This window comes from Squalius cephalus (assembly GCF_949319135.1).
Source record: "Squalius cephalus genome assembly, chromosome: 2".
Taxonomy (NCBI): domain Eukaryota; kingdom Metazoa; phylum Chordata; class Actinopteri; order Cypriniformes; family Leuciscidae; genus Squalius; species Squalius cephalus.
The window spans coordinates 13168847-13186296 of NC_137123.1; the positions used below are offsets into that span (position 1 = coordinate 13168847).

A 17450-nucleotide genomic window follows, 5' to 3' on the forward strand; every position below is an offset into this window, starting at 1 on the left:
TATTCATCATGGTACAACAAGCGGCATGCAGATACTGTTGCTTTTGCTTCATTGGCAGCCAGAAGAGGAATATTGTTGCATTGCAAATCCTCTTTCCCCCTCCAAATTGTTCTTGGTTGAAGGACTTGATGTCCTTTCTACTCCTGGAAAAAATGTAACACTCCTCTCAGAGACTCCTTTGTTGAGACTTTCCCTTCTTTGGATTGTTTTCCCTTTATTTTTTGTGGGGTACTTTAGGATGGGTAGGGATAAGGATGATGTTCCGGTTATTTTTATATATTTTTTATTCATTAATTTCTATGGATGTTAAAAAAGAAGTAGGTCGTGATTGCATATATTGTCATTTAATAATCTGCTCAATAAAAAAAATATATATATACAAACAATGAAACCATGCTCTGCATTGTAAACTTCATATATGTGCAGTCTGCATTGTGACTGATTGAAAAAAAAAACTGATATGTGTGTGTGTGTGTGTGTGTGTTCTACATTGGGGATGCTCTCTAATCTAATTTCTTCATTTGTGTGTGTGTGTTCTGGATTGTGCCAGATTTTTTAGTTTTTTGACCAATAAAAAATAAAATCCCATTTCCCATTCATTCCTATGGGAGTCAAATTGACCGGCGAGGGAAGTATTTGTTACAATTTTTATTACAACCACATAAACTACTCAAATTCAGTCAAAGTTCAAGTGCGACAAATCTCCCAAGGTCTTGGACCAATCCGATGAACAGTCCATTTTTATAAATCTTACCAAAATGTCTCATTCATCCATTCAAAATGACCAATTATCACTATAAATGAAATTCTGTCTTGATTTAGCGTTGTTGGTGGTGATGCGTGCCAAAAAAACATTAATTCAGTTTATTTATTGAAAAACAAATCAATAGACTACATCAATTTCCCGTCTGTGTGATGTTAGATTCCTCTTCTACAAGCTTCCAGACTTGAGATGCTCCACATCAGGCCTCCTGAGGTTTTGCTTTTTGAATGTTCTAGAAAGTAATTTATCCCAATACCTCTTCCATATCTTTTATCATCCACATCAACTCCTGTCAGAAAGCAAATGCCAGGAATAATCATCTGAACGCATTTATTATTTTTCTTTTGAATAATGTTTAGCCTATTCAGATATCCAGAAATTCCCCATTAAAGTTTCTTATGATTATTAAAATGAGATACAGACGTAAAATATCACACAAAACAAATTATAATGATTTGTGATTCAGATTGGAAAAAGTTATCAGAATATTCTTGCAAGGTATTAGTTAGTCAGAATTCTAAACTGAACTTGAAATGAATTCAAGCCACCATTTTTTTATTTGATTTTTTTAAGTATTTTAGCTCCAACAATATTATTTAAGAGATATTGAGCGTATGCAAGAGAGGATGTTTAATTTCCTGTAATCAACATTTTGAACATTTAATCAACATTATGAAGCACATCCATCTGTCAGGAGTTTATCCTGGAGCGCAGAGATGCCGATGTACTGCTCCCTGTATTCTCGAGTTTGGCTTTCCTCTCTTGTCGGCCAGTATTCAACCCAGGTGTGCTCTCCAAAGACGTACTGCAGACTAAAACAACAGACAAGAGAAGTTAAAACAGACAAAATTACTGACTTAACTACTACACTCTATACATTTGTGTAAGGGTCAATGAACAATAAGGATGTCTAAGGTGATAAAAAGGAGAATTATTTTAACAATCTTTGTTCGTGTTGGTTTTTATACATTTTTGAAAAACATTTAATACACACTCAGTTTCACCGGAACCAAACATGTATTTTAATAACAGGTCAAAATATGTGTTATATGTGTCTAAAGGAGTCTTCACAGGTTTATGATTTTCTTGTCAAAAGTAATTGCCTCCTGCATAATGCTTACGTCATACTGAAGTTTGTCATACATTTTAAAACAAAATTGCTTTTTTTTTCTTTCAATAAATATTAGTGTTCACTTATGTCAATATTTATTTTTTTACAGCCTTATAATCAGACCCCTAATAATCATCTACACCCCTAATGCTTTCACAGTCCTACAGCTCGTACTGGGTCGACATTTCATTCGGAAATGTTAGGCAGTTTTGATTCATATGCTATGTAATGTTTATGATTACGTTAGCTTACATGTGCGTAAGCAATGCTTCTATTGCTTGTTTTTCTTTCTTCTTTGCCTGTGTTTTGATCAGGAGATTCGGTACACTGTTAGACCTTACCGGGTTTTTTTTACAGTAAAATACTGGCAACACTGTTGCCAGTAAAATACTGTTAATTGTACAGTTCTTTACTGTAGTCTACTTTGTTTCTGTAAAAATGCACTAAATTCTAATTCAAATGAACTAATTACACTTGCAGAAACCGACTGCCTTAAATTGACCAACTGTCATTTAAATGTATTAACAAAATTTTATAATGCATTAATAATGTGAGCAAAGTATTACTGTGAACTTCTTTCATTTGAGACCACTAAAAAACTATGGTACGTAAAAAGATTTCCACTGGACCAGCAACTACACAGTCACCGCCTGTTAAATAAAGCAACATGCAGAAAATCATCAATGTTTGTAGATCTTCTCCTGGACTGAAGCACAGGCTCTACTCTTCAGCACAATGGTGACCCAAAAAATAAGATTTTACAGTAAACTACTGGCAACAGTGTTGCCAGTATAAACCTGTTTTATAACTTACAGTTTATTACTGTTAAAATACATTTTGTGGGTGTGACTTTTTATCTTACACTGTTAACCCTTTCAACCCCACAGGGAAATCCACACTACAAAGAGTAAAAAGTAACATTGAGTCAGTGTTGCAGTGAGATAATTAAGAGAATATGTAAGTGATTGTTGAGCATTAGTGATGAACACCTGCTGTTAACAAGCAGAATCACTGAAGAAAAGAGGAACACAAAAACAGAAAATAGAGAAACACAATAACTACGACTGACTTCCAGCCATTACACATTATTACACTTATTATTAACCAGTATGACTTTATTTCTGTCATACAGAAGTTGTTATTGAAAATGTTTGGTTTGAAGTTACCATTATAGAAGTGTTTGCTTTAGTTGGGATGCTGATGCTAAAACATTCATTTTTCTTTTGCTGTTTGAACTGTGTTTTTGCAAGTCACACTTGTGCGCACACACAGTTTATGAATGATTGTGGTTATACTGCTTATGATGACAAAATCATCATATTGCCTGTTCATTCACTCAGGAATTAATTCTTATTCATTCAGAGTTTTATCCTCAATCAGAAGTGTTACATTAGCACTACTGTGAAACTACAGCAATAAATTACTATGACTAATTTTTTTTTAACACATCATGCATAAACCAAAAAAACCAGAACTACACTATGTTTTAGAAACACAGAGATATCACAATTTAGCACATTAATCTCAACAATGGTGGCAATATTTCTTTTTTTTTTTATTATTCATGCAGCAGTGCATGCTGGGAGTTTTATATTATCCTGGAACCCAGCATGCATTGCGACATGAAACTTTTCACCATTGTTGAGATTCATGTGCTGATTGTTGATATTTGTGTGTGTCTGAACCAAGCAGGAGTAGAATAAAATTGAATGCACTATATGATTTTGATATTCTTCAGAAGACCTGATTACAGAAATATTGATTTCATTTTGTAGATACACAGATATATGATAAATATGACATACACATAATTTCAATGAATATATACAGGAAAAATCTGAAAAACAGATAGTCCAAGATGATTGTAACATCATCACAAAAGAATAAAAACACCTGATCAACTTCTTCTTGGCTTTGTCTTGCCATAACAAATGTGTTTTATAAACTCACTGTTACAGCAGCCAGAGAGAGATGAATGGTAAGAAATCAAGGGACAAGAGACCAACTAAAGCAAATACTGATCTCCATCATGGTGACAACAAACTTTATTATTAACTATATCTCTGTTAATTCTCAACAAGAACTTTTGTACATGTATGAAAGAAATAATCGTAAACTGGTTTCACACTCAGTGTCGCTGGAAGTCAGTTGTAGTTCTTGTGTTTCTCTTTTTTCTGTTCTTGTTTCTCTGTCCTTCAGTGATTCTGCTTATCAGGTGTTCATCAGTGTCTCAATTCACTCACTTCTTTACATTCAAGTGGACTTTATTGGTGAACTAGGGAATAGTGAATGAGGGTATAGGGTGTGACTGGGAAACAAGTAATAAAAACTCGGTGAGTGTTTTAGCGCAATTTTCTCACCTCATGGGATCACAACACTAAGAGATAGTAAATCTTTTCCTGGATTTTTTTTGTGCGTTCCCGAGATTAGACCTTCCTTAACATAATGCCGAAAACCCGAAGTCTCTAGGTGGTCTGGTTGAGGAGTAGATAGAAGTGCAAGATTGGTGCGCACAGACGCACAGAACAGAAATCATGAGTTAACAATTGCAATTTGTCCGGTGGAAAATTGCGCTAAACAGCCTCTGAGTGTCGATTTTGAGCACTGTTAATTCACAGTATATTCCTGTAGGCTATTTTTGTTTTCTACGGTATATTACTGTTTTAATGGAATATGGTATGATATTGTCAGAATTTGGCCTTTTTTTACAGCAAGGGTTAACAGAGCAGGTAAGTCAATGTTACGGTCTTAATTACAAGCTTTTTTTTCATTGCTTGGTTGTGTACTTTATTATATAGACAGTAGAACATTTATAGTTAAAAGTTAAACCGGCTCTTTGATGAATAGCAGCTATTGAGTTAAGGAACGTTAGAGAAGGCTCTGATGATGATGATATCTAACAATGCAAGTACTTCAAAAAATATAACGAGTAAAGAAGGCATTACTACTAATTACCATAGTTAATGTTTTTCAGTCAGTAATTCATACTGTAACATTCTTTTTTTCGTTGTTTCAAGTTTCAGTTTGTTTTAAATAACAAACCTGTTCACCCAAAGAAAAACTCGAAGTGCTATTATAAGACATCCTGTCATAGCTTTTTAGTACATAACGGCTACCGTAGATGCAAGGCGCATTTGAAAAAGTGAGGCGCTAGAGAGCACTATTTGTTTGAATGCAAAATACAATTTCACCACTAGATGGGAGAAATTCCTACTTACAGTCCCTTTAAATACATGAAGTTCAGGCAAATCCTGTAATTTACAGACACAGAGTGGACACTTACGTTCCTCCGAGCCTTGGCAGGTCTTCGGATTTGCCCATGATGAGGTACGACTTGCCTTCAACCAATCCCAAATGATCTCTGCAATTGGGACGACCCAAAAATGGTCTGACTCTCCCCTCAACATCATCATCAGTGCCTACAGGACAGAACAGTGTTTAGGACACACTTTCACTGCAATTCAAATTAGCCTCATGCTGAATATGTGTCGGAGAGAAAAAACTGCATTTAACAAGAATCAGACACATTTCATATGCATTTCACGATCTGTGGAGTAGCATGGAGAGAACATTGAACCGTACCTTCTTTCAGCACCTGGTCCACCTTCAAGTGATAGATGTCAGAGTCATGTGCCAGATCCATCCCCACCACTGAGACTTTATAAACTGTCAAGCATAAGTGTTATATTGTTACTGGCATAATAACTGATTAGAATGGATTTTGGTGGCAGAAATCAGAAATGGCTGTTATCACCCTTGCTCCCCTGAATGACCCTAGCTCTCCGCAATAATTGTAATATTAATTCTGCTACAGTCAGTTCTAAAACTAATCAAAATATTTGTATAATTCTGTCATGGATAACTCTCTGGAGATTGGTATGGTAATAGAGATTGGCATGGTAATGGATATGGCAATGTTAATGTATTTGGTCTTGACGGAATAGATCTGCTACGAAACTTTCTACTGCCAATACACTCACAGACATTCCTGTGAGCCTGTAAGACATAATGCTGCTGCTGCACATGTAACATACATGAATTAACCCTCATAGTAGATCTATACAAGTGGAGCTGGGGAGGGTGGAGGGTTTCTGAAAGCGGACTCTAGACTGGTAACAGCAACACAACCGGTATTTGTTTAAATGTTGAGCCACAGTTTAATGGCTACTGATGCAACAGCAACCAATCAGCTGTGCTATGTAGATAATGATGTGATTGCTACCAAATTAGTTAAAGATCTATTAGCCTGCGCCATCTAATGTTTAATGACAGAACTAGGTAATTTGTTATAATTAATTATACATATTTTCCTCTTGAGCTAATGTGCTACACGCAGCTGTCAATGGACTGACAGAAATCTCTCAGACTTTATTACAAATATTTTCATTTGTGTTCCGAAGATGAACAAGTCTTATGTGTTTGGAACAACATGATGGAGAGTAATTAATGACAGAATTTTCATTTTTGGGTGAAATAACCCTTTAATACAGTTGTTTACTATAAAAAGAAAAAAATGAAAAACAACCGGATCATGTAGGTTTACAACAACATGGGGGGTGAAAGTATGAAAGTATAACAGTCATGACAATGAATTAACCTACCATAATCCATGCCAGCTTCACACGATTTATCCATACGAGCATTTTCATCGACTTTGTTTTTCTTCTGGAAAGTGCAGCTTTCTGCGTTCAGAGAAGTTATTAATGCACACTTTTAATCACACACACATACAAGAATAAAAAAAAAAAAACATAACAATGTTTAAAATTACAAGTAAACTGAGGGTAACCAAATCAAATACTACAAAAGTTCAGGATATGGTCACTTTATATTATTATTTGTGTGTGATTATACCTTCTGCACAAATGCACATATCTTCCTTACACAGTCTGTATATAGCACCATCTGCCCTTTCAGGGTGGTAGAACTTCATACAGCGTTTATCTGAGAGAGAGAGAGAGAGAGAGAGAGAGAGAGAGAGAGAGAGAGAGAGAGAGAGAGAGAGAGAGAGAGAGAGAGAGAGAGAGAGAGAGAGAGAGAGAGAGAGAGAGAGAGAGAGAGAGAGAGAGAGAGAGAGAGAGAGAGATTTAATGCAGGGAGGTCAATTAATTAAAAATGCTAATTTAAAGAAATATTATATAACAATATCTGCTGAGAAAAGCTCACAAATGAGTATCACTTGAAGACATTATTGTGGCAGATGAGTAAATCATAAAAAAAATCGTTTTTATCTTTTACCAATTCTATTTTATACCCCTTCGCCTACACTCTCAGAAATAGTCTGATAATAATAATAATAATAATAATAATAATAATAATAATAATAATAATTATTATAATGATAATAATGATAATAATTTCTGTCCCCCAAGGTACATATATGTCCCCAAGCATTAAAAAGTACAAATATATACCGTTTCTTTTAAAGGTTAAGGTACAATATCAAAATACAGCCTTTTTTTTTTTTTTTTTAAGGTTTTAATGATACCTTAATCATTTAAGGTAGATTTTAACTTATCACTATATATGAGTATAATAAATAAAAGTTTTGTAAGTCAATTTACAAATATAAAATCATTATAACACAGCAAAAACTCCAGTGTTAAATGAACTTTCCTGGGAGTTTATTTGGCTCCAGACTCAAGAGTGTTAAAGTGTTAAAATATGAGTGTTAAATTAACAATCAAGAGTGTTAAAGTTAATGAGCTAATTAAGTGATTCATTTAGTGATGATTGAACATTATTGAAGACGCCTGATGTTAACAAGCAGAATCACTGAAGGAGAAAATATATATTTTTTAAGACACCGTTGTGGTGATTAGTGTTTGCTTTAGTTGGGTCTTTTGACCCTTAAACTGTTAACATTAGGTTTTGTTTGGCTGTTGTATTTGAGTTATAACAACCAGATAAACAAAGAGAAAAGTTGATCAGGTGGTGTTGGTTATGTTTTGACATAATCATAATTTGACCTGAATCACTAAACTCATTAAGAGCCTAATCTCTGACTTAAATGTATATTGTTAATTACAGCATCACTGTGATTCTACAGCATAAGATCCAGAATTTTTTTAATAATCTGAAGGATTTCTTAAAAGTTGTTCTGATAAAACAAATCTTTCTTTTAGGCACACACAGACATCAAGAATCAGTGTATGAATCTCAACAATGGTGACAAACAGAATATTCAATTGGGAAAAGGAAATTAGTAAAACAATTAAGATCATAATTTATTCATACCGCAATGCATGATGGGAGCCATTAATGAGTTTTGATTTGTGGCACCCAGAATGCACTGCAACATGCTTTATTATTGTCACCATTGTTGAGATTCACAGGCTGATTATTGATGTCAGTGTTTCTTCATAAAGTAAATTTCAATGTCTTTTGATCAGAACAACTTTTAAGAATTTTTGGATTACAATAAAATGCTGAAAATATTTTGCTGTAGAATCACAGGCTGCTGTAATCAACAATATAAGCCTGAGATTAGATTCTAAATGAGTTCAGTGATTCAGGTTAAATTATGATTATGTCAAAACATAACCAACACCATCTGATCAACTTTTCTCTTTGTTCATCTGGCAGTTCTAACTCAGATACAACAGCCAAACAGAAACTAAAGTTAATGATTTAAGGGTCAAGAGTCCAACTAAAGCAAATACTGATCGCTATAATGGTAACTTACAATTTGTGATTTTCTCCTTCCGTGATTCTGCTTGTTAACATCAGGTGTCTTCAATAATGCTCAATCATCACTAAATTAATCACTTAATTAGATCATTAACTTCAACACTCTTGAGTGTTAATTTAACACTCATATTTTAACACTTTAACACTCTTGAGTCTGGAGTCATATAAACTCCCAGGAGAGTTCAATTAACACTGGAGTTTTTGCTGTTGGACCTCAAGGTTAGGGCTGGGCGATATATCGCGCGATATTAAGAGATTAATTAAGTGATTATTGAGCATTATTGAAGACACCTGATGTTAACAAGCAGAATCACTGAAGGAGAATATCACAAATTGTAAGTTACCATTAAGGTGATGGGTGTTTGCTTTAGTTGGGCTCTTGACCATTACATGTTTACTTTAATATTTACTGTTGTTTGTCTGCTGTTATTGATTTATAACAGTTAAATGAACAAAGTAAAGTGTGATCTGATAGTGTTGGTTATGTTTTGACATAATCATGCTGTGATCTGAAAAATGAGATTTATTGAAATAGTTTGGTTTAACTTGTTAGCAGCAGTTTTGTGATTCTTCAGCCTATGATTATCAGTACTTTACTTATAATTTAAAATATTTAATAAACATTGTTCTGATCAAAAGACTTTCAAGTGAATTTATTTAGAAACACAGACATCAATCTCAACAATGGTGACAATAATAAAGCATGTTGCAGTGGCTGCCACCAATCACAACTCATTAATGGCTCCCATCATGCATTGCGGTATGAATAAATTATGATCTGAATTGTCTATGTAATTTACTTTTCCTAATTGAATCTTCTGCTCGTCACCATTGTTGAGATACATTGACTGAATCTTGACATCTGTGTGTGCCTAAAAGAAAGACTTTTTTAAACAACTTTTAAGAAATCCTTTATATTATATCAAAAATTCTGGGCATTTATGCAGAGTCACAGTTATGCTGTAACCAACAACATACATCGAAGTCAGAAAGAAGGATCTTAATGAGTTCAGTGATCAAGTTCAAATGATGATTGTCATAATATAACCAACACCATCAGATCACTTTTTTTCTTTGTTCATCTGGCAGTAATAACTCAGATACAGCAGCCAAACAAAGTCTAAAGTAAATATATAAGGCTCAAGAGCCCAACTAAAGCAAACAATCATCACCCTAATGGTAACTTACAATTTGTGATTTTCTCCTTCAGTGATTCTGCTTGTTAACATCAGGTGTCTTCAATAATGTTCAATCATCACTCAATTAATCACTTAATTATCTCATTAACTTCAACACTCTTGAGTGTGGACTCATACACTCCCAAGAGTGTTAATTTGACACTGGAGTTTTTGCCGTGTCCAAAGAGCCGTAGTTAACTGACAAGCTGAGCCATATCGCATTAAATATCGCTGGCGATACGTCCGCGATATTAATGCGATATGGCTCAGCTTGTCAGTTAACTACGGCTCTTTGTAGTCAATGCCGCTCCATCTGAAAGCAGGTGATGGTGATTTACTACTAATCAAGGAACCGGCTTTACTGACGAAATGCGCATAACAATATCGTGCGATATATCGCCCAGCCCTACTCAAGGTACATATATGTAACTTTTTGAGAATCAAAAAGCATTAAAAGTTACATATATGTACCGTTTCTTTTAAAGGATAAGGTACAATATTGTACCCTTGAGGGTACAGCCCCAGCGACAAGCCATTGTACCCCTAAAGGTACAATTATGTACTTAATTTTCTGAGAGTGTATGTAGAGCCAGCCCTGATTGGCTGCTTGAATCTCAATTTAAAAGAACGTCCAGTTCCGGGTCTTTCTTTCTTTTGGTCACCGGTGGAGAAGAAGTCATAGCACGGTTACTCATGGTTCTTACAGGGCTTTCAACCGAGGAGGTCCTTCAGAAAATATCAGAAGCAGGCATAGAAGTAACCGTCGTCGAGATGAAAGGAGATGAAATGGACTTTCAGGCAAATGACACTTACTCAGATGATAATAATTTATATGTCACAGTTAGACATTGAGTTTAAAATGAAATGTTGGAAAATGTGAAAATGAAAAGGATTTAACAAACTCTGATTTTAATTCAGCGTGTGTGTAATATATACATATCATTATAGTCAACGATTGTACCCTGTCAAAGCCAATTTTGTACCATTTTTGAAGGGTCCATTTTTGTACTGTTAAATAAAGGTACAAAATTGTCACCACAGGTACAAGACTGGTCTCTTAAGGTACAAATCACAAGGGTACAAATATGTATCCTATGCCAAGGGTACAAAAGGTGTACCCTTGAGGGTACAGCCCCAGTGACAAGCCATTGTACCCCTAAAGGTACAATTATGTACTTTATTTTCTGAGAGTGTACCCCTAACCCTTGCCCCTTGAAACAGAGTGGCAAGGCATAGGGGTGAAATGGGACACCACTACTACACCGTTACACGTTATTATATGTCGTCGCTAGCGCCTACGTCACAGCAGATGCGCCAATGTTTATCACAATATTCCAAGATGCCGTCGTCAGATGTAGTCATCTCAATTGTGTGGGTTACGGCTATTTATTTGCATTTTTCTTCTGAAGTTTGCAGAAAACAACGGAGATGACGATATCTTCGCCTAAGTATTTTTGGACTTCAGGAAACGTTGCTCGTTGTCAGCGCGAAAACGAATAAGCCTCCAGGTTTCCTCAGGTGTCCCTGTTTGATCAAGAACATACAAGACTGGTTGATCATGTTGCAAAAAGCACGAAACTGTGTAAGCACTGTTCGTTTTTATATCGTGTTCACATATAACCACAAGAAAACAATGCGTTCATAGCAGATGTACGGTAAAAGATAAGCCAATTCCCTGCCGCAATTACATACACCAGTTATCAGACATGAAAATATGTTGCGGGACTATCGTTAATGAACTTCAACAATTTTTTTGCAAACGTTTCTTTGAAGAACATGACCGTAAATATGAACACAAGATTGAATGTGACATAAAGAAAATGATTATTGGCAGCCATGTTGCCTCTGCAGCCGGTGTATGCAGGTACATTTCTCATACCCCTTCGTTTGAAGTGTGGTCCTGAAAAATCTTCGTTTCAAGGGCTATCTGGCCCTTCCCCTTACCCCTACCCCTCCAACCAAAAGAGAATCGAGACAACCCTACCCCTTCACAGGAACGCGCAAAACAGAGGGGTAGGGGAAAGTGAAGGGGTAGTTATACCTACCCCTAGGTGGAATAAACATGTGACAGGACTTTTACTTTCTTACCCCTGGACTACCCACCTCTGCCAACAGATAATTTTTTACAGCATGTTTAAATTGTCACTTTTTGGGGCTCAGAAAAACACACCGTTTTAGTGTGTATTCATTTAAATGCAAATGAGCTGTTTCTGCCGGCACAGAGGGCGGAGCCTCACAAGCTCGCTCAGTAGCAGGACAGTCCATCAACAAAACACCTCAATCGCTTAGGAGACATTTTGCCTACAGCTGCTCTGGCGTCGAAAACAATGGCGGACTGTGTTTAGCTCACTCAGGGCAGGTCTACGCTAAAACTGCAGTGTCCATCAACAGTCGCGGGAGGAGCCTGTGCAAAGTGATGTCACATTGCCCCGAATCTGAGAACGGCTTGTTCTGAGACTGTGCTTATGATTTATGGGGATTTAAAGAAAAGCATTTGATGGATTTTTATCATTATAGGGTGGTTGTGTACACACACTGCCAACACACATTTATGTTCAAATGCCATGTAAAAGTGAATTTTGCATAATAGGTGTCCTTTAATATCTCACCTGGAGAGTAATATTCATATATTGTGACTGCAACAGGTTGAAGCAGACCCACATTAAACATCTTGTTCATTTTGAAGGCAATTCTTTCTGTCTCTTTACGAGAAACCTGATAAGCAAAAAAAAAAAAAAAAAAAAAAAAAAAAAAAAAGCAAATGTATATATTAAATGTGAAACTGCCCACACTAACATTTGCACATGCGACAAATAATAATTAGTAAGAACCAAATAAAAAAACATTGCAGTCAAAATTATGAATTATTATGTTTGCATATGAATTGTGATTGGTGTTTCTTTCTTGCAGTCATTTAACAATGTACACAGCAAAAAGTCCAGTGTTAAATTAACTCTCCTGGGAGTTTATATGGCTCCAGAGTCAGTGTTAAAATATGAGTGTTAAATTAACACTCAAGAGTGTTAAAGGTAATGAGCTCATTAAGTGATTAATTGAGTGATAATTGACCAATATTGAAGACACCTGATGTTAGCAAGCAGAATCACCAAAGGAGAAAATCTAATTTTTTAATACACCGTTATGGAGATCAGTGTTTGCTTTAGTTGGGCTCTTGACCCATAAAGCTTTAACTTTAAATTTTGTTTTACTGTTGTATCTGATTTATAACTCTCAGATGAACAAAGAGAAAAGGTGATCAGGTGGTGTTGGTTATGATTTGATAATCATAAATTGACCTGAATATCAACTCTCATTTAGAGAGTCAGATTTACCTTGTTGATTATAGCAGCCTGTGATTCTACAGCAAATGATTTTTATCATTATCAATATAATCCAAAATATTTCTTAATAATTGTTATTATAAAAATACTTAGAAAATTACTTTATTTAGACACACTGACATCAAGAATCAGCCTGTGAATCTCAACAATGGTGACAATAATAAAGCATGTTGCAGTGAATTCTGGGTGCCACCAATCAAAACTCATTCATGGCTCCCATCATGCATTGCGGTATGAATAAATTATGATCTGAATTGTCTTACTAATTTCCTTTTCCTAATTGAATATTCTGTTTGTCACCATAGTTGAGATTCATACACTGATTCTTGATGTCTGTGTGTGCCTAAAAGAGAGATTTTGTTTTATCAGAACAACTTTTAAGAAATCCTTTAGACTGGTTAGAAAAAATTATCTTATGCTGTAGAATCACAGTGATGCTGTAATCAACAATATACATTTAAATCAGAGTTTAGACTCTAAATGAGATCAGTGATTCAGGTCAAATTATGATTATGTCAAAACATAACCAACAAAACCTGATCAACTTTCTCTTTGTTCATCTGAGAGTTATAACTCAGATACAACAGGCAAAGACAATCTAATGTTTACAGTTTATGGGTCAAGAGCCCAACTAAAGCAAACACTGATCTACATAACGGTGTCTTAAAAAATTTGATTTTCTCCTTCAGTGATTCTGCTTGTTAACATCAGGTGTCTTCAATAATGCTCAATCATCACTCAATTAATCACTTAATGAGCTCATTAACTTTAACACTCTTGAGTGTTAATTTAACACTCATATTTTAACACTGACTCTGGAGCCATATAAACTCCCAGGAGAGTTAATTTAACACTGGACTTTTTGCTGTGTATAGCTGTATTCCAGCAGTATTCTGTTTTGGATAGCAGAAAACAAAATGCATGTAAATTGTATAGTCATAGGTAGGGCTGTGCGATATATATCGTGAGATTGTTATGCGCATCTCGTCAGTAAAGCCGGTTCCTTGATTAGTAGTAAATCACCATCACCTGCTTTCAGATGAAGCGGCATTTACTACAAAGAGCCGTAATTAACTGACAAGCTGAGCCATATAGCATTAATATCGCGGACGTATCGCCAGCGATACTTAATGCGATATGGCTCAGCTTGTCAGTTAACTACGGCTCTTTCACAGCAAAAACTCCAGTGTTAAATTAACACTCCTGGGAGTGTATGAGTAGGGCTGTGCGATATATATCGTGAGATTGTTAAGCCGGTTCCTTGATTAGTAGTAAATCACCATCACCTGCTTTCAGATGGAGCGGCATTTAGGGCTGAGGAGATAATTAAGTGATTAATTTAGTGATGATTGAGCATTATTGAAGACACCTGATGTTAACAAGCAGACTCACTGAAGAAGAAAATCACAAATTGTAAGTTACCATTAAGGTGATGGGTGTTTGCTTTAGTTGGGCTCTAGACCATTATATGTTTACTTTAATATTTACTGTTGTTTGTCTGCTGTTATTGATTTATAACAGTTAAATGAACAAAGTAAAATGTTATCTATCTTATAGTGTTGGTTATGTTTTGACATAATCATGCTGTGATCTGAAAAAGGAAACTTATTGAGATAGTTTGGTTTATCTTGTTAGCTGCAATTTAGTGATTCTTCAGCCTATGATTATCAGTATTTTACTTATAATTCTAAATATTTAATAAACATTGTTCTGATCAAAAGACATTCAGATAAATTAATTTAAAACACAGACATCAATAATCAGCCTGTGAATCTCAACAATGGTGACAATAATAAAGCATGTTGCAGTGGCTGCCACCAATCACAACTCATTAATGGCTCCCATCATGCATTGCGGTATGAATAAATTATGATCTGAATTGTCTATGTAATTTACTTTTCCTAATTGAATATCCTGCTCCTCACCATTGTTGAGATGCATAGACTGAATCTTGACATCTGTGTGTGCCTAAAAGAATGATTTTTTTTTTTAAGCAACTTTTAAGAAATCCTTTATATTATATCAAAAATGCTGGGCATTTATGCAGATTCACTAACCAACAACATAAATCGAAGTCAGAAAGAAGGATTTTAATGAGTTCAGTGATCAAGTTCAAATGATGATTGTCATAATATAACCTACACCATCAGATCACTTTTTTTTTCTTTGTTTATCTGTCAGTTATAACTCAGATACAGCAGCCAAATAAAATCTAAAGTACACATATAATGGTCTAGAGCCCAACTAAAGCAAACACCCATCACCTTAATGGTAACTTACAATTTGTGATTTTCTCCTTCAGTGATTCTGCTTGTTAACATCAGGTGTCTTCAATAATGTTCAATCATCACTAAATTAATCACTTAATTATCTCATTAACTTAAACACTCTTGAGTGTGGACTCATACACTCCCAGGAGTGTTAATTTAACACTGGAGTTTTTGCTGTGAAAGAGCCGTAGTTAACTGACAAGCTGAGCCATATCGCATTAAGTATCGCTGGCGATACGTCCGCGATATTAATGCGATATGGCTCAGCTTGTCAGTTAATTACGGCTCTTTGTAGTAAATGCCGCTCCATCTGAAAGCAGGTGATGGTGATTTACTACTAATCAAGGAACCGGCTTTACTGATGAGATGCGCATAACAATCTCACGATATATATCGCACAGCCCTAGTCATAGGGTCAATCTATAAATTCAATTAGCACATTTTCTTTTGCATAAATTTCTGCAAAATTATAATATGCAATGTAATGTACAAACAGGTGAATATGCAGTTACACAGCAAAAACTCCATTGTTGAATTAACTCTCCTGGGAGTTTATTTGACTCCACACTCAAGAGTGTTAAATTGACACTGAAGCAATGTTAAAGCAATGAGCTAATTAAGGGATTAATTGAGTGATGATTGACCATTATTGAAGACACCTGATGTTAACAAGCAGAATCACTGAAGGAGAAAAAAATCCATTTTTAAAATCACCACTATGATGATCAGTGTTTGATCAGTTGGTCAGTTGACCCTTTAATTTTTTACTTTAGATTTTGTTTGGCTGTTGTATCTGAGTTATAACTGACAGATGAACAAAGAGAAAAAGGTGGTGTTGGTTATGTTTTAACAATCATAATTTGACCTGAATCACTGTACTCATTTAGAGCCTAATCTCTGACTTAAATGTATATTGGTCATTACAGCATCACAGTGATTCTACAGTATAAGAGCCAGAATTTTCAAAATAATTCAAATGATTTCTTAAAAGTTGTTCTGTCAAAAAAATGATTTCTTTAAGGCACACACAGACATCAAGAATCAGTGTATGAATCTCAACAATGGTCACAAACAGAATATTCAATTAGGAAAAGGAAATTACTGAGACAATTCAGATCATAATTTATTCATACCGCAATGCATGATGGGAGCCATGAATGAGTTTTGATTTGTTGGACCCAGAATGCACTGCAGCATGCTTTATTACTGTCACCACTGTTGAGATTCACAGGCTGATTCTTGATGTCTGAGTGTCTAAATAAAATAACAATTCAAAGTCTTTTGATCAGAACACCTTTTAAAGGGGTGGTTGATTATGATTTCACTTTTTTAACTTTAGTTAGCGTGTAATGTTGTTGTTTGAACATAAACAACATCTGCAAAGTTTCAACGCTCAAAGTTCAAAGCAAAGGGAGATATTTGCTTTTAAAGAAATCACTTTTTAAGGACTACAAAATATGTCAAAACATAACCAACACCACCTGATTACATTTCTCTTTGTTCATCTGGTAGTTATAACTCATTTACAAAAGCCAAACTAAATCTAATGTTAATAGTTTAAGGGTCAAGAGCCCAACTAAATCAAACACTGATCACCATAAAGGTGGCTTAAAAATAGATTTTCTCCTTCAGTGATTCTGCTTGTTAACATCAGGTGTCTTCAATAATGCTCAATCATCACTCAATCAATCACTTAATTAGCTCATTAACTTTAACAGTCTTGAGTGTGGAGCCAAATAAACTCCCAGGAGAGTTAATGTAACACTGAAGTTTTTGCTGTGTACATGGAACGATATGGCCTTACAGTTAATGAGCATTTTGAAACATCTGTCAACCAATCAGAATTTAAAAAAAAAGAAAATCAACAAATGAGTGCATTAGGTTCCAGAAGTATTTTTTTCATTCATTTCTCTCATAAAAAAAGTATTCGTTAAAGCGTTATAAGCCATGAACCAAGCCAACAAGCTACAAGGTGAATCAAACATTCATTAATAACAACTTTGATTTGAAAATTGGATAAAAATATAATTTAATATATTTTAAGTTTATTGCAAAATATGCAAATATATTTAAATATTTAAAGAGATAGTTCACTCA

The 17450-nt window shown here is 35.0% G+C and overlaps 1 protein-coding gene across 1 annotated transcript in view; it reads right to left on the bottom strand.

The window, feature by feature from the left end:
• Positions 1–327: 327 nt before the first annotated feature.
• The window catches only part of LOC307152115 (complement C3-like), a 69006-nt gene continuing 51883 nt past the window's right edge, over positions 328–17450 (bottom strand). Inside the window, exons 36-41 of the mRNA XM_079860515.1 lie at positions 12352–12457; positions 6729–6818; positions 6476–6556; positions 5457–5540; positions 5158–5293; positions 328–1575 (exon numbers count right to left, since the gene is read on the bottom strand). Coding sequence (XP_079716641.1) covers positions 1434–1575; positions 5158–5293; positions 5457–5540; positions 6476–6556; positions 6729–6818; positions 12352–12457 — 639 coding nt within the window. The 3' untranslated portion in view covers positions 328–1433. The remainder of the gene's footprint in view (positions 1576–5157; positions 5294–5456; positions 5541–6475; positions 6557–6728; positions 6819–12351; positions 12458–17450) is intronic.